Source organism: Oryzias latipes, chromosome 6 (genome assembly GCF_002234675.1).
Source record: "Oryzias latipes chromosome 6, ASM223467v1".
NCBI classification, from domain to species: Eukaryota; Metazoa; Chordata; class Actinopteri; order Beloniformes; family Adrianichthyidae; genus Oryzias; species Oryzias latipes.
Genome location: NC_019864.2, coordinates 6,280,834 through 6,299,230, shown reverse-complemented (window position 1 = coordinate 6,299,230; position 18,397 = coordinate 6,280,834). Strand labels below are relative to the sequence as shown.

At 44.5% G+C, this 18,397-nt stretch overlaps 1 protein-coding gene across 1 annotated transcript; it reads right to left on the bottom strand.

Annotated features, from left to right (window-relative positions):
• Positions 1 to 1,393: 1,393 nt before the first annotated feature.
• LOC101155425 (troponin I, fast skeletal muscle) lies at positions 1,394 to 14,751 on the bottom strand. The gene is made up of 7 exons (XM_004069366.4): positions 14,672 to 14,751; positions 13,084 to 13,116; positions 12,911 to 12,947; positions 12,616 to 12,744; positions 6,490 to 6,579; positions 2,578 to 2,754; positions 1,394 to 1,584 (listed from the first exon to the last, which is right to left on the bottom strand). Exons 2-7 carry the CDS (start codon positions 13,089 to 13,091, stop codon positions 1,489 to 1,491), a joined length of 537 nt encoding a protein of 178 aa, XP_004069414.1. The 5' UTR covers positions 13,092 to 13,116; positions 14,672 to 14,751; the 3' UTR covers positions 1,394 to 1,488.
• Between the last annotated feature and the right edge of the window lie 3,646 nt (positions 14,752 to 18,397).

The following is an 18,397-nucleotide window of genomic DNA, read 5'->3' as shown; positions in this document are numbered from 1 at the left end:
TAGCTTCGTGTTTGCAGGCAGGGGAGGGTGCTGTGTTACGGTGTGCACTCCGGAGGACGCTTCAGACCGCAGTCCGTCGGACTGCCGGTCTGAGAAGGGCCGTGTCTCCTGGGAGAACTGTGTCTCACAGCAGAGGAGCTGCGTTGGGACAGCGTGTCAGCTAACGTAGGCGGCTTTTGAATGCAGAAATACCACTCTATCCTGAGAAACTGTTAACAATCATTGTGTTTCCAATCGTGTCCAGACAAAATAAACACTGATGTACTTCCCATATTCAGGCAAGATTGCCGCATTGACCACATGGATATTTACTACATCCATCTCAAAATGTTGTTGTTAGCAAGTATTAGCCTTACCCTTCTTCTTCCAGCTCAGTTTGGCCAAGAAAACAAAAAGGGATTAAAAAAAAAAAGATGAGCGAACAGGCACCTAAAAACAATCAAATTAATAATAAATTCATGTTTAGAAGTACATCTCGCTCTATGCTGCAGGTTTTTTTGTTTACAACGGAACCTCAATATTTCTTCTTCTACTATCATTTCCAGTATTTTCGAGAGTTCTGCGCATGTCACAATGATTTGTTCTAAACGAAAGTGTGGCACGGGGCCCATGTACACAGTTCAATTCTAATCCGGTCTTTGATCCGATCAAAGATATTTTTTACATGAAACAGCAGCTAGTGACAGTAAAGATGCAGTGCTCTTATGAGGGAAAGGGGGATGGCATTCAGCATAACACTGACTCTGTGATGTTACGAAGAGGTGGCTAGTACACAGTGGATTCTGTTCTGTTCTTATATTTAGAAAATACATTTTTGAATAAATGTCCTATGATTTCTTTTGTGTATTTATCCACCATGTCTTAAAATCCGGTCCGTGAAAATATAGTCTGACTTTAAACCGTGATTACATATAAGCAACACACGGAACAGCTCGTTAGGAGCACAGCATCTTATCATCATTGTGTTGCTGTCTTGGAATCCGTTAAAAATAGTCTCATGTCCCTCTGCTTTGTCAGCGTAAACTAAACGCTAAATGGAGGCAAATTAACAAAGGAAGAAGGAATCCCAAAGAGAGTGTTAAAATTCCTCCAGAAGTACAGGTTTGATTGTACTTCCAGCACTGATTTATTCTGCCGTAACTAGAAGAGACCATTTAGGTTTCCAGATAAAACAAGTTAAAAAGCCCTGTTTGCCAAACTTAATGGAAAAAGTTCATCTAAAACTATGAGGACTTCAGATCTCATCCACTCTGGAACCCTGTCACTGCAGTTGTGGCTCAATGAGCCACCTTATCTTCTGAGTCTGTGATACCAACAATAACCAAGACTATAGGTTGCTCTCATATCAACAAAGAGCTTATATTTACTGTTAGGAAAGACAATAAAACACAAGCTTCTTTAGTTTCTTTATTGGGTTTGGAGCTTACAGCCTTTGGCAAATAAAACGATCCAAATTAATCAGAAGATATGAAGCCATTAAGCCACATCTTAAGCTTCCGCCTCAAACATCTTCTTCCTCCCATCCATTCCAGATTTGTCTTCAATGTTTTTGCGCCAGTCCCCAACATCACGGAGTTCCTTTTCCTGAGAGAAAGAACATAAAAAAATAAGGCCAAAATCAGGACAGCTGGTGGTTATCGGTCACATCTCAGATTTTTCTCTAAGGAACATCATCATTTGAAAGAAATCAATTTGAGGAATACAAATGTGAAAAGATATTTTGTGGGGTAAATTGTTGGTAGTGAAACTAATAATGAAAGTAGCACAGGGTTCATCATATGAGAAGCAGATATGGAAAGGTATGTCATGATGGAAACTAGGAAAATAATCACTTTCAAAAACACGTATAAAAGAATGTTTTATCCCAGAGAGTAAATGTTTGATTTTAAAAGTTTAGTTCTAGAAATGAATGTAGGACACACATTCTTGAAAATTGTCATTTTTGGCAGATATCACAGACCCAAACCAAAATATACATTTTAACCTTAACATCCATCCATCCATCCATCCATCCATCCATCCATCCATCCATCCATCCATCCATCCATCGAACGTTCATGGAAAGCCACAAGTTTGCATTTGCATCTCGCAAAAAATCACACACAATTGCATACGGTTAACGTAATAATTGAATATAAACCATATGCAATACACATAAACTGCATAATTCTCAACCGACCCAAAAAACAGCTCAAAACTGAATTCATGTAAAGACCCGTCAGCCAAAACCATTAACGGACATTTGCGCACATCGCCAAATCACGAACGCAAGAAACACTCATGAATTACACACAGTAATACAAATATGTATCATAGAACACTCAAATTTCAAACATAGAAAATGCGTGAAATGTAATTAGTGGCTGTGTGACATAGCCTTTAGACAGTGGAGCCGTCATCAGGGTGTGAATGTGTGTGACTGTGACTGTAATGCAATATAGAAAAGCTCTACATGAGGTATACACCATTTACCATTCATCTCTATCCAGGCGATAAATCCACATTCTTTATGGTTTTCCTCCACTGTCATGTGCTTGGAGCAGAATCAAGCACAGTTTAACAAGAAGATCTACTCACCTCTTCTTTGACCTCCTTTTTCACCTGCTTCAGGTTGGCCCTCAGATCCATATTGACTGTATGTTTGGATCCCAGCAGTGCTTTCAGCATGGCATCTGCAGACATGCGAACTTTCTTAAGTACTGGCTTCTTGAACTTGCCCATCAGGTCTTGAACTTTGATCTTCAGATCATCTATCTGAAATTAGACATTGCAGAGGTCACAATAATGTTGTATTGAATTGTATTAATATGTTTCTATAAATTATACTGATACGGTTTAAAAAGAACCAGATGTATGGCGCAAGAGAATAAGAATTTGCCTCTATACTAATCCGAAGAATGTCCAAACAATACGAATGACAGTTATGCAGGCGGCAGCAAAACAAGAACATTTTAAAGAACTGCTCTCACTTATGAATACTTCAGAGCAGAACACTGGGGATGATCCAAGCATTAAAACCTTTCATGAAGTTCTAAGTTTAAAAAAACATTTAAGGATATGAGCCACTGATGGACCACAGTCCTGTTAAAATTGTTTGTAAATTTGCCACATGGAGGTAAAAGGCTTAGCAGCTCTATATCTATAGCACTAGGGCAGGGGTCGGCAACCCAAAATGTTGAAAGAGCCATTTTAGACCAAAAAACAAAAAACAAATATGTCTGGAGCCGCAAAATATTAAAAGCCTTATTTAAACCTTATAATGAAGGCAGCGCATGCAATATGTATCTTTATTAACTCTTTTAGCCTGCTATCAAAATGACTAAGTTGCTACAAATACATAATGAGCATTAATGATTAAATTTCTATTTGCCCTGCAGTGCATTCTGCGGAGAACGACGCGTCACGTGACTGCTCCGTTGCGCAAGTTTAACTTCATTACAATATTAATGAATTATGTTTCATTGCTTTCATAAAATTAAAGAAATGCAATAAAAGAAATCCAATTTTTATTTTGAGGATTCGAACAAAAACAACAAAAGGGAACTTGCATGACGTGCCCCTCTGGGAACTAAACAGAGTGCAATAAAACGCAGCCTGCATTTATAAAAAAAGAAAACAGCAGCCTCTTGAAAAGGTAAAGTATTTAAAATCAAATTAATACAGTTGAGTTTGATTTCTGCGCAAATGCCAAGCAAGTCGGTGCAAGAGTAAAACGCAGCCACGCAGCGACATCCTCTTCTCTTCTTCGCTGTACATAGGTAAAGACAATCAGCTTGCGTTCGAGTGACAAAACAGCTTCAAGTTTTTGCTGCGCCTGCAGACTTTCATTCAGCTCGTTTAGGTGGCTTGCCACAGTCATATCCACCAAAAAGTGCAGCTTTTCGAGCCACTGAGTATCTTCCAGTTCCGGGTAGTTCAAGTCTTTACTTTTCAGGAATGTTTTCACGTGTTTTAAACAGACGACAAGGGACGCAAAACGTCATCCCTGGACAGCCATCGGACTTTGTTGTGTAGCAGGAGATCGGAATATTCGCTTTAAACGTCATCAAGCAATGCACGGAACTGACGGTGGTTCGATTTCCATCAGCCACCTGCCTAGCGGTCCGCTGCCCTGCTGGTAGAAACGTGTGTCGCAGACTCTGACGCAAATCTTCTTTGACAGAAATGTTGAAATTTAATATTTATTCTACACATTCTTACAGCATTAGAAAACGTTAAGAATGTTTGTGTCTTGTTTTTCCTCCTACAAAAAACCATATTAAAACAAAAAATATATTTCTCTCCCCCATCTTTTTACATTTGCAAACATTTTTGAAAATGCTCCAGGGAGCCACTAGGGCAGCGCTAAAGAGCCGCATGAGGCTCCTGAGCCGCGGTTTGCCGACCCCCGCACTAGGGGCAATCCATCCATCCATCCATCCATCCCTTCTCTCCCTTATCTTCTCCCTGGCTACTTCCACCAACTTGTCTGAGGGGATCCCAAGGCGTTCCCAGGCCAGCTGTTCTCCATTGTGTCCAGGGTCTTCCCCGGTGCCTCCGCCCAGTGGGACATGCCCGAACCCCCCCCCCCCCCCCCCCCCCCCCCCCCCCAAAGAGGCACTCAGTAGTTATATGCACAAGACCCCAAAATATTTTAACTCCTCAACCTGGGGCAGGAGCACTTCAACCATCCAGAGAGGGTAAACTACCTTTCTCCGGTCGAGAACCATTCCCTAAGACTTGGGAGTGCTGACTCTCATCCCAGCTGCTTCAAACTCAGCCGCAAAACTGCTCCAGTGCATGCTGGAAGTCCTGTTACAATGAAGCCAATAGAACAACACCATCTGCAAAGAGCAAATATAAAATCCTATGGTTCCCAAACCAGCACAGAACAGCTTCCACAGGACACCACAAGGGATGCAGTTGACCACCTCCAAATCCACAAAACACTAGTGGACTAGATGAGCGAACTCTCACAAACCCTCCAGCACCCTGAAGAGGGTGTAGAGCTGCTCCACTCTTCCACAACCATGATGGAAACCACACTGTTGTTCCGGAATCTGAGGTTCGACTATTGGATGGATTCTCCTCTCAGTACCCTGGCATGGACTTTCATAGGGAGGCAGAGGAGTGTGATCACTCATTAGTTGGAACACACCCTCCAGTCCTCCTTCTTAAAAGGGGGAACCACCACCCCTGTCTGCCAGTCCAGTGGTACAGTTCCTGACTGCCATGAGATGCTGCAGAGACGTGTCAGCCAAGACGCTCCCACAGCAATCAGAGACTTGAGGTACTTGAGGTGGACTTCCTCCACTCCAATTCAGAAGTAAGCTTTGGCAGCATTAGAAAAAATAATATAGTAAAAATATTAAGGAAAAAACTGTAAGAGTGCAATATTTTAAACAAAAATATCAGAAAAGAGCAACGTTTTTTGTTAGACTGAAAACAAAAAAAAGGTGCAGAACATTTTGACTTTGTTAGGAAGCCACTTCCATCTGTGAGCAGCAGAGCAGTTAAAAGCTGCTTCACTGACGCCAAATTCTCCCAGCTGATTGGTTATTGCAGTGAATAATAAACTGGGAGAGAGCAGCCGGAGCAGAACTTCAATGAATTTTATTTTAACTGGCAACCAGTGTCAGTTCTCCTGGTTCTGGCAGAATCATTCTGACTAAGCTACAGCTTTCTGGCAGTCTCTTTAGAAGAGTAGCAGTCTAACCTGAAGGAGACAACCAAGTTCAAATGTTCTTGTCTTTTTTTTTAAGCCAAATGTCCATAACAGGGAAGTTTGGTTGCATTCAGAAGTTTGGCTGCCCTGAACAGTGGCAGAGATCCTGATGAGTTATGGCCTTTTGGTAACAGACATGTTTAAAGGTGAGTTTTCTTAACTGCAATTTGAAATGGTATTAGTGTGCATGATCTGGCCCACAGGATGCATGTAGAGGTTGAGCAGCAGAGGTCAAAGAATCAAACCCCAAAACACTGCATGGCAGGGTGAGTCCTTTTTCTTAATAGGCACTAGTTTATTTTTAGTCCATGGTGCAGCAACAGGACAGTCGACCTCTGATCGGAAGATTGCAGGTTGGGTTCCTGCCTTGCCTGCCCATGTGTTGATGTGTCCTTTGGCAAGAGAGTAAACCCCCACCTTGCCTCTGGTGGTTATAGGTTGGTACCAGAGCTGCCATCATTGTGTGAATGTGTGAATGGGACTGTGACTGTAAAGTGCTTTGGGCCTTCAAGGAAGGTAGAAAAGCGTTGTATAAGTATAAAACATTTACCGTTTAATATAGTTAACACAAATAAATCGATCAACGAAAAGAAAATTATAATATACTTCAGGCAGTCTACCCAATAAATGCAGCTGAATATGATCAGTCATAACAGATGCAAATTGTTACCTCACATTTTTTGGGTAGTTTTTATAGGTTGATTTATACAGTGCAGGATCATGATAGACATTTATTTTACTATGATACTTTACTTCACGGTGAGCTCCCGTTAAGATTAATCTACCTCTTTATTGGCTTTGTTGACTTTAGCCTCCAGATCGTATCGCTCTTCATCAGTCACATCAATCTTGTGGTGGATCTCCCGGCAGAGTTCCTGAGACAAAGAACATGCATTTGTGAATGTATTTCAGGTCATTGAAAAAAACTAAACTAAACTAAACAAAAACGCTTCCCTGACACCGGCATGTAGGTGCAGTGGGTCAGAAGGGTTGTCAGTGATGATAGTGGTTTTCTTAACATTGAGAACATATGTTAAGCTTTAGTCTCATGCAACCATAAGGGGGTTGATCTATACAGGGGATCTGGGCTTTTGGGTTGTCCGGGCGCGTGGAGGGTCGTATAGAGAAGTGGCTGCATCTTAAGTAAGTGAAAGTGTGTCTTGCAGTTCATCTTGTAGGGACGTCATGAAAATGGAACTGTCACAGGAACAGGCAGGTTCATGAGCTCAGCTAAAAGTCCACAAAGCTAAATCATGGTCAGGCAGGCATGGGTCAACAACAGGCATGAGATCATCAAAGAAGAGACAGACAGGGTGGTCAGAGTCTATGTGAGGGTCAGGGCAGTCGGCAGGCAAACAGAGTCAGAAACAGGGTCAGGAGACAGAAGATTAGATCCATAAACACCGACCGGGAAAGAAGGCAGAGTGGCACAAACAATACTTCCTACTGAGAATCACTCAGTGCAGAGCTTTAGTATGCTGTGGTTGATTGAGTGAATGAGAGTCAGGCGTGCAGCATTTGGGAAGTGAGCGCTGGGGTTGCTGGGAGATGAAATGCATTCAGTAAGGGAAAACACAAGTCTGACTTCTGACAGGAACTTACCATTGTTGTGTTTAAAGTGTATTTTGAAGTGGATTTGCATACATGCGTCTCTGATGTACGGGTGATGCTGTCGTCTAGTGCTTTTATGCCACACTCTAGTGGTTAGTAAGGTGTGTGTGCTGGCTCTTTACTGACTGCCCGCCAATGCCGCATGCACATGGTGTGCACGTAAGTGCTTGCACGATAATAAGACAGAATGAGAGAATTATAGGAATAAAATCCAAACACAGCCATCATAAAATTAGTCTTTATGCGGATGACATATTACTGTTTTTAAGGAATTTACATTCTGTAAATGAAACAGCAATGATCATAAATGAATTCTCCTCCATATCAGACTATTCCATCAATTGAAATAAGTCTGTTTTATTACCACTCAACAGGAATATGGAACTCACAATTCCAGTTAAAACAGGAAATATCAAATATCTGGGTATCTACTTTTCCCCCAAACTATCAGAACTGGTGCAGCTAAACCACACCCCATTACTGAAAAGCATACAGGACGATCTAACACGCTGGACCAACCTGCCTCTGTCCCTTATGGGCAAGGTAGCCACGGTTAAAATGAAAATCTTACCCAAGGTTAATTATCTCTTCTCAATGATTCCCACACAACCGCCATTAAAATGGTTCAAAACATTAGACTCATCCATATCAAGCTTTTTATGGAACAATAAACCTGCAAGAATCAGTCTAAAAACTTTAAAATCTGCAAAAAGCTGTGGAGGATTAGAATTACCTAATTTCCACAAATACTTTCTTGCAAATCCATTACAATACATCTTAAAATGGTCAAAAAATAATCCAGAAACCAACTCATGGTTAGACTTGGAACAAGCGTTATGTGGAAAGATCAACCTGTCAGAGCTACCATTTATTAGGCAAACAGTTAAAAAACAGGATTGTTTCAAAACTATTAATATAAACGCCACTTTAACAGCCTGGTGGGAATTTCTCAAAATATCAAAATCATCAATTCAACCGTGCAAAATGACACCCATCTGGAACAACCCGGACATCCTTATTAACAAAAAAATGATTCACTTCCCAGCTTTGCAAGCAGGGGGCATAAAACAACTAGAGCACGTAATTATTGATAGAAGATTCATAACTCCCCAGGAACTTCAAGACAAACATGGAATAAATAACTTCTTGGAATATCAGCAACTTAAATCAAGTATTGCTAAAAAATATAAATATAAAGACGACGATTTAAAGCTACCAGATGTAGTCACCACTCTGATTAATTTTTCAATGAATAGAACTCTCTCCAAAATATACAAACTTTTATGTAATTTAGATAACAATATTGCCCTTCCAACAAAAAAATGGGATGCAGATTTGAGCATCAGCACAGATGAAAGCTTCTGGTCAGAACTCTGTCTAAACACCTTTAAACTGCCCAAAGTTCATGTAACTTTGAAAGAATTCAGTCTCTCTGGTCTCCTGTGGTTGACTCCATGACTTAGGGGGTGGGGAGCTTGGTCGTCGCTGCTCCTTGCCCTTCTGCCGAGGTTTGGGGTGGGGGTCGGGGCCTCCGGTGCCTGGCGGGGGCGGTGGGGGCTCCGTTGGTCAGGGGGTCGGGTCTGGTGCCTGGGTGGGGTGGGCTGGGGCGCTGCGTGGTCCTCTGGGCTTGGGTGTGGGGGTGCGTGGTGGGGGGGTGGGGTGGTGGTCTGGCTTGGCTTGGGGGAGTGGTCCATTTGCCTGTGCTGGGGGGGGTTGGCGGAGGGCCCTGCTCGGGGGGGGGGGGCCCAGCGGCGCTGGATGGGCTGCCCATCTGCACCTGGGGCGGGGATCGGCCCTTCCCTGGCTCTGGGACGGGACAACCCTCTCGGGGCCCCCGGTCGCTCTGGGTATCATCCGCTTCGGCTGCGGGGGGGCGTTCTGGGGGGGAGGGGGGGCCCATTGTTGGTACGGGGCGGGGGGGCTGACGGGTTGGGGTCTCCGCTGAGGCAATCGGTGGTTGCCTCGGCTGGTTGGTTGCCTCGGTCCCGTCAAGGCTTGACCAGAGCTCTTCTAGGGCCGGCGTTTGGGGGTGGGGGCCTGGGCTTGCTCCGGGGGGGGGGGGGGGGGGGGGGGGGACGCTTTCTGGCTCCCCTCTCTCTGTGTGGGGGGTGGGTGGTGCCGGGCCTGGGGTGTCGGCGCCTCCGGGGGTGGGGCCCCTGGGCTGGGTGGGCCTGGCCCCTTTGCTGGGGGGGGGGCTGGGGGACAGTTGTTTGACCACCGGGAGACAGTCGACCAGCTGTCCCCAACTTACCCCCTTCCTCATATAACCTCATATTAGGGTGAGGGGGTGGGGGGTCTAGCCTGCGATGCGCCTTGGGGGGGAGCTACTTGGCAGTGGCCCCCCTCCTATGGTTGCCATATGGAGTGGGCCCCCCCTCTTTCGGTTTTATTTGCACCTTAGACAAGTAGGGTCCTTGGTAGGGGGGGTGCTTGGACATCACTGCCAGCAAGCAGCAGATGTCCTCCTAGCACCCTACCCGCCAATTTTAACCGCACCTTAGACATTTAGGGCCCCTTGGTGGGGAGGGTGAGGGGACATCACTGTGAGTAATCAGGAGATGTCCCCTTAGTACCCTACTCGCCAATTTTAACTGCACCCCCCTTAGTACACACACCCATCCCCCTTCAATATATACATTCCAACATAAACACACACACATGCACACACACACCCTGTCAAACACACATACACGCACACACATTTTGCAAGGAAGGGTCCATCTGTCCCCTACCCCTTCCCTGGTGGGGGGTGCGACGGCGACGGCGGCCGTGTCCCCTGGGTGCCGGCTTTCTGGGCCCGGCGGTGCTCTCTCCGCACGGTGGGGGGGTTCACATTACACCTGAGCCGGGGGTGTTCGTGTCCCTGGGGGGTGGGTCCTGGTCCTTGCCCCTGAGCGCTGGGCCCCGCCAAACTTCCAACAGTGGCCGAGCCTGGTCGGGCCATACTTACAACACCCATTGTGGGCCCCCTTTTTTTCCGGGGTTCCCCCCTCCTGGGCGGGGGCGGCGGGCCCCTGCCTTGCTCCTCCCTGGACCAACTGTGGGCCGGGTGGGTGGCTGCTTGGAGTGCAGAGAGGGACTCCCTTGGGGGGGGTCCTGGCTCGTACCTAAGGTTGGGGCGGGGGGATGCCCGGAACTCCTGGGTGGTGGTGGGTTGCTCGTCTGGGGCTGTGGGTGTCCTTCTTCGGTGGGGCCCTGCGTTGGGCTCTCCCGGCGCGGCGGGGGGGCTGCTTTCCTGGTTGGGCTGGGGCGGCGCTCTCTTTCCCTCCGCGCCTCCCTGCTCTCTGGCTCTGGGGGCCTCGCGGCGGTCCTGCTGGCCCTGGCCTGGGTGGCGGTCTTGGTCGCCCGGGGGGCGGTTGTTCCCTGCCTGTTCCCGTGTGGCGTTGGGGGGATTCCGGCTGCCGCTGCTGCTGCGGCGGGGGTCTGGGTGTGGGGGTGGCTGGGCGCTCCTCCTCCTTCTTTTCACATTCCACCATCCATTTTAGAAGAACATAAACACTCACCTGAGCACAGGTGTTAGCTCACCTTTGCACTAATAGTTTGCATGATTGAATGAATGAAAGATTTCACACTAGTTGGTTTAAAGGCACAGGTATGGGTTTGTGAACACTATCTATTTTGTGTACATGTTGACATGTGGACATTTTTGCAGCTAGCAGGTGTGTTGATAACATTTGAGTGTGTGTGGACAGGCCCCGCCCTTTTTGTACTACATTTGAACCTTACCGTAATGATAAACAACCAGTAAACTTGCTGCTTTATGCTGCTTCATGGTCTTACCTCCCCCTCTCACTATCACCCCCCCCCCCCCTCTAACATCCCTCTCTCTTCTTCCCTTCTTTCATTTTCCGTCCGGTCCAACACCAAAGATTTACAAACATGGTTGAAATTAATAAAGTTTGGCCTCAATTACAAAAGGGGTTTATTCAGTCATGCCTTTGGTTTGTCTCAAGATTAATAACCCCTCTTGTTAAAGTAAAATATGTCCAACACAAGAGGCCCTCAGCTCTCATCTGCCTGCCTAGCTGTTGGACAAGACAAGTTAAAAAAAAAAAAAAAGTGCTTGCACGATGTCCGTAGGATGCCCACACAAACAACACTCTGATTCTCCAATTTTTGATTAGTTTCTTACAGTTAGACTACATGCAACTAGCATGCACTTATCATGTGAACAGCACCCATGCGTCCCTGGCACAGTCCACAGGATTTAGGGGGGGGGGGGGGGGGGGGGGGGGGGGGTGAATGACCTGCGTGCGTCTCACCTACATCCCCATGACTTTACCCTTGGGTGTTGTTTTAAATGTTTGCTACATCATGGCTGTAGAAAAACATTTTTGTAAACATTTGGGCTGTGCGGGTTCAGTGAGCCGTCTATTCCGTGTGGGCCACCAGTTTTGTCTCTTTGGGCCAGTTTTTCAAGTGGTTTAAAAATTATTCTGGAATAATTTTCTGATACAACATGTTCGGATTATATTATTAATACTAAATATTCAGAACAACAACGATAGTGTATGATTTGTAACAGAACTGATACACGTTTATAGACATGATGTTCATTTTATTTGAACATACAGTCACAAATTAGATTTGTAATGGTCTCTAAAAGATCTTTAACCCTTGTGCTATCTTAGATGACCCCACCCTTGCATTGATGTGTTCTTCCTACCATGACAAAGGTGGATAAAGGTGGAAAGATTTCATGCAATCCATGGACACCAGTGAAGATCACAAACCATTGAAGAAAAAAGGTTCAGAGCACTGTTTTGTGGGGTCCAGATGACCCCACTCTCAATGCTAAAGTGCCTAAGATAGCACAAGGGTTAAAACGTTTTTAATAAAACTTCTGTAAACCATTAGGCATCCTGGTTTCACCACATATCCAAAAGGCTTAATCAGTCTACAAAAATTCTACAGTGTGCTTTTTTGGTCCCGGTCCCGCGACGCGGTCCCGGATAAGCGGAGGAAGATGGATGGATGGATGGTTTTCTGGATTGCTTCCCCTTATACTGTCTTTCATCATATAAGTGTATTTACGATGAAAATTACAGGCCTCTCATCTTTTTAACTTTCTAACTGCTTGCACAACTGGTGGCTGACTAAATGCTTTTTTGCCCCACGTCATCACATAAATATAGGTTTGTTGTTTGTTAGCACTTTACAGTCAAAAGAGATTTGCATGCACTTTTTCAGCATTGTTTGAATAATTATAACACTCCCAGTTCTAATTATGCATACTGCACATTACACCCCCCACCCCCCTCCGGGGGCTGCGGGGGCTCTGCTGTTGGTTTGCCACTCACCTGAAGCTCCTGTAGAGTTCGAGGCATAGCTAGGGGTGGACAGCACTCAGCCATATACTTCTCTCTCTCCTCCTCTCGCTCTCTGTCTTCTTCCTCAAGTATGCCTTTGGCAATGGACAGCATCAAACTCTGACACAAAACAACAGCATCACACAAATCTCCAAACAGACGCAACCTTGTTCAGCAGCAGTTTGTCTCTCACGTCTTATCAAGTACACCTGAAAATTGTCCTACCTAAGTTCACCAGGAAGCACATTTTTTTCTCTTATTGCGGAAATGTGAAAGCATGGCTTACCTTCAGTTGATGCTTCCGACTTGAAGACATCTTTTTCCTTAAAGATTTGATACAATAGAGTTTTTAAAATATTCTGACATGGAATGCTTTCAGGTACGCATAAAAAAGTGGTTCCTTTGACATGTTTGCTGAGTTGGCAGTAAAGGAAAGAAGTAAGAGGCAGATTTACTCACTCTGACATCTTGATGTTTTTAGAGCTTCAAAACCTTGGAGAAAATGTGACATTTTGCATTTTAGAATTGGAAAAAAGTGGAAGGAATAATCTCTTTCATCCACAACAGAAAGCCCTCTCTCTAATGCTAAATGCCATGCCCTGTCTTTGAAAATAATACCTCCACTTAGAAACACAACTCTGAGTTTAGCATCAATGCCACGCTGCACCAGAGCTTTGGAGCTAATTTGGTAGAAGGATGTGGGTCCAGTTGTCCCCTCAGGACATTCGTGTTACGAAGAGCCTGTCCTCCAGAGGATCACTGTGAAACCACTGACAGACTCTGTTCATGCACCTTATACAAGACATTCACCACCCTTTCTAAAAATAGAGTAAGACAGAGAAAAAAGCCAAGAATCTAAACTTAAAATAAATGAGGCACCTCCTTAAAATGCATAAAGAAATGCAATCATCAAAAATGGACTTCTTGTCAGGATGTTTGTTTATAATAATAAACAACAAAAAAATCTATACATAAAAAACGAAAGCAAATGTTAAAACATCTCCAGACCAGTAATGAATGTATCAATGTGACAGTGAAACAAATGGGAATATTATTAAACTAGATGACAGGCCAAAAGAAAATGCAGCTGTTCAGTCAATCAGTTTAGAAACAAAACCATTAATTAACCTCCTCCAGTTATTTTTTTCCTCCTGATTATGACATCTCTGCTGTAAACGAAGAGCCGTAGAAAGATTTAAGTATTTTTAATCAACCCTGATTGTTTATTAGCCATTATTGCTAAAGATTTCAAGAGGATTCAGGATTCTGGATATATTTATAGCCATTTGAGCTCAGGGATTAAACTAAATTTGTGTCTATGGTCCCGGGCCAGCCGTTTACAGTGTGATTATGACAGGAAGATATATCAGTGTGATACATCATGTTTCTTGGAGTATTGCACTGTTCCTATGATAATTGCACACCGAAATTTAGCACAGAAGAGAAAAATGCCCTGAGTGTTTGTAGGGAAGTTATTATTGTTAACAATTTATAGTGCTATTCCTGGTATTATTTGATGAATTATTATTTCCTTTTTTTAATGTTAATATTCAGCTGCAGAGATTTTTGTTGTTGGCTACTTGTCATTGAACAACCTTTTTTTATCCTTTGGAAACAGATGTGTAAATTGGTCAGACTCCTGGAGTATGCTGGGTCAGAACTGATGTTTAATGAGGAATCTGCTTACATTTTTTGTGGGAAAATACACGAGAGTTGCCAGTTACGTTGGGAAAAAGCTAAAACCTCAAACAGCTGGCTTTCACTAAGCAACCCTCTACTCAAAGTCCTTTCCTTCAAATGGTTCAGTGTTCTGCCCAAGAAAACTTCAACATATATTTGGAATAGCCTGGAATACACCGCCATCTCTGTTTTTCAAATCTGTAAAATAAGAATTTTTGATAGTCACCAAGAACACATAAGTGGTTGCTTCATAGCATATTTAAATAATAATTACTCGAAGTTAAAATATACTAAAGCTAAATGTCTGAAGTGCACATTTTTTTATGTAAAAACATCCATAACTGAGGGGAAATCAGAGCTGACTTACCTTTAATTTGAAGCTGGAGACGGGTGCGTGTCAAGTTTGAGCAGCAACTTTCCTAGTATCCTGAGTTAATTTATATCACATGACCCAGAAGCAAAAGAAAATCCTATTTTTCTCCTTATGGAAGTCAATGTTTGAATTGGCCAATCCCACACAAGCTCTTGAAATTTTAGATCTCACTCCCCCTTCCATAGAAAATGTGTCTTTCTCAACATGGGCTTGTTGATCGCTTTAATGGATTGTATCATTTCTGTTCTACAACCCAAACCGCCTTTGCCATTTTCAGAACTTAGGTCACCCAAATTAAACATTAAATCATTTTTTGCCTTCTTATTGTGTGGAGAGTGAAGTACAGGGCTTTGTGCACAGCCTTTAGTCAGGGGCACCAGGGAGCAGAAGTGATGAAAGTTGGGGACACAGCAGGTGGGGGGGACAGCCTTAGCTCTTGACAGCCTCATTTAAACACACTTAATGGATGCTGGTAAGAAGTCATTAACAAGTGTTTAGGTCACAAAAAGGTTTCTGCACAATCAGGACTTTTCCTTTTTTACCAAGCAACATTATTATTTTTCATTTCTTTCAAAAAAAGAAGCGTTCACAGTGAACAACCAACAACCCAATGAAAGCTCAGGCCACACTCACATAGTCACACCAATCACCATCCTCCTTTGCACCTGTTTTGCTAAGTGGATCATGAGGGGATATGCTTGGAGCTGAAGTTGAGGAGTTTCCGGACCAGGCATCCATCTTCAGAACCTGCTGAATCCCTTTCAGGGTCAGGTTGCTGGAGGAGCCAATCCAGCAACTGTTGTGTGAAATCAGGATACACCCTAAATAGGACTCTAGCCTATTGCAGGACCACACACACACTCACATGTACACACCAGCTCTACCACACCAGACAAGACCCAAGGTGTAGGCTGTGCAAAGAGACACCTAAAACAATCCAGCACATAACTACAGGGCAGAGGTGGGCACTGAGGGCCACATTCCTGAATGTCTTCCTTCATACTCTGCTCTGGCATGTTCTGATTGGCTAGACACACCTGAACCAGGAAATCAGCCATGTGTAGGGCAACCGGCCCTCAAGGCCTGGAATTGCCCACCCCTGCTGTAGGTTGTAAGATGCTGGCAGGTAAAGCACACCTGGAGCGCCACAAAGAAGTGGCTGGAATAATATACAGGAACATGTGTGCATGATCCTTCATCCTGATGTTCCCATCGCTTGGCACTGCCACATCTACCACAACGGCTTTCCTCTGTTCTTTATCCACCACTACAATGTCTGGTTGGTTCGCCATTACCCTTTATCAGTCTGGATGTGGAAGTCCCACAGGATCTTTCCTCTCTCATTCTCTACCACCTTCGGAGGTATTTCCCATTTTGACCTTGGGGTTTCCAGTCCATATCCTGCACACATGTCCCTGTACATTATTCCAGCCACTTGATTGTGGCGCTCCATGTATGCCTTCCCTGCCAGATTTTTACACCCTGCAGATATGTGCTGGATTGTTTCAGGCGCTTCTTTGCACAGTCTACACCTTGGGTCTTGTCTGGTGTGGTAGATCTGAGCCTCCATCACTCTGGTGCTCAGGGCTTTTTCCTGAGCTGCCAGGATGAGTGCTTCAGTGCTGTCCTGTAGGCCAGCCTTTTCTAGCCATTGGTAGGACTTCTTGATATCATCCACTTCACTTATGGTCCCGTACTACATCCCATGCAGGGGTTTGTCCTCCCATGAGGATCTGTCCTCCAGCACTGTATCCTCTGCTCTCCATTGCCTGAGACATTCATTGAGCACACTGTCAGATGGGGCCTTGAGCTTGATGTACTCATGCATCTTGGATGTTTCATCCTGGGTAGTGGCTTCTACACTCACTAGTCCTCGGCCTCCTTCCTTGCGACTAGCATACAGTCTCAGGGTGCTGGATTTGGGATGTAACCCTCTATGTATGGTGAGGAGCTTTCAGGTCTTAACATCCGTGGTCTGTATCTCTTCCTTTCTTATTTCTTAATCTTATTATTCCTGCAGGGTATCTGATAACTGGCAGTGCATAGCTGTTTATTGCCAGGGTCTTGTTCTTGCCATTGAGCTGGCTTCTCAGGACTTGCCCTACTCGATGGAGGTATTTAGCTGTTGCAGCTTTCCTTGTTGCCTGTTCCAGGTTGACATTTGTCTGCGGAATTCCAAGGTACTTGTAACTGTCCTCAATGTCTGCTATTGTTCCTTCTGGGAGTGAGACCCCGCCTGTGTGGACTACCTTGCCTCTTTTTGTGACCATCCGGCTGCATTTCTTGAGCCCGAATGACATCCCAATGTCAGTACTGTAGATCCTGGTGGTGTGGATAAGGGAGTCAATGTCATGCTCACTCTTAGCATATAGCTTGATGTCATCCATGTAGAGGAGGTTACTGTTGTTGGTCCCAGTCTTGTTGGCTGAGGGGGTTCAGACCTTTGCAGAACAGCAGTGGGGACAGAGCATCACCTTGGTATATCTCGCATTTGAAGGACACTTGTGCAAGCGGCTTACCATTGGCTTCAAGCGTGGTTTTCCACAGCTTAATGGAGTTTCCTATGAAGGTTCTTAGAGTCCTGTTGATGTTGTACAGCTCCAAGAATTCAGTTATCCAGGTGTGTGGTATTGAGTCATAGGCTTTTTTGTAATCAATCCAGGCTGTGCACAGGTTGGTGTGTAGTGACCTGCAGTCTTGAGTGACTGTTTTGTCAACCAGGAGTTGGCATTTGGCTCCTCTGGAGTCTCTACCAATGGCCTTCTGTGCATTGCTCATGTATTGATCCATGTGCCTATTCATCTCAATGATGCCTGACATGAGCTTCCATGTTGTGGAGAGAAAGGTCAGTGGCCGGTAGTTGGATAAGACTGCCCCCTTTGAGAGATCCTTCTGGATCAGGATCGTTTGCCCCTCCGTTAGCCAATCAGGGTGAGTCCCATTTCTTAGCAGCTGGTTCATTTGTGATTCGTGCCAGGCGCTCATAGAGTGCCGGGAGTTTCTTTAGCCAGTATCCATGAATCACGTCAGGGCCCAGTGCTGGCCAATCTACATTCCTGAGACTCTTTCTTGGATGTCTGCCACTGTAATGGTTACTGTGTTCTGTTCTGGGAGGATGCAATGTTCTTTTCTCAGAGAGACCAGCCACTGGCTTGCTGTCATGTGCTGTCTTTTTCTCCCATATACTTTACCAGTACTGTTCAGTTTCTAGCCTTGGTGGGTTTGATCGGCTGTTTTGACCCTGCCACTGAGCGTACACTTTCGTAGGTTGAGTTGCAAACATACTGTTTATCCATCTGGCTTCATTGTCTCTTGTGAACTTCTGCTTCTCAACTCTGACAAATCAAAACAAAGCCGTCCGAAGACTGTTATAGCAGGAATCCCCAGCTATAACTTTCTGGATGTCACTTCATGGTCATATTTGTTTAGAAAAGGTTTGGCTTTTTCCAAACAAATATCTAATAAACAACAAAGTGAAAGAGGTTTCATTCAAGGTCATTCACAGGTTTTATCCAACAAATCAGCACATGCAAAGGCTAAAAAAAAATATTGCTAAAAACTGTTCTTTCTGCTTTCAATTTGAGGAAATGTCGATGCATATTTTTTGGACTTGTAAGTACACTATAAAAATTTTGGACAAATTAACAAATCTGAAGAAAATAAAATTTACACATATTTTATCTTAAACATGCCAAAACATCTTATTTGGTCTCAATTTTA

Coding starts and splice junctions, on each gene's coding strand:
- LOC101155425 (XM_004069366.4), bottom strand. Junction 6,580..12,615: donor GAACTCTACAGGAGCTTCAG/GTGAGTGGCAAA, acceptor TCTTTGTCTCAG/GAACTCTGCCGGGAGATCCA. Junction 2,755..6,489: donor TCAACAAAGCCAATAAAGAG/GTAGATTAATCT, acceptor GTCTAATTTCAG/ATAGATGATCTGAAGATCAA.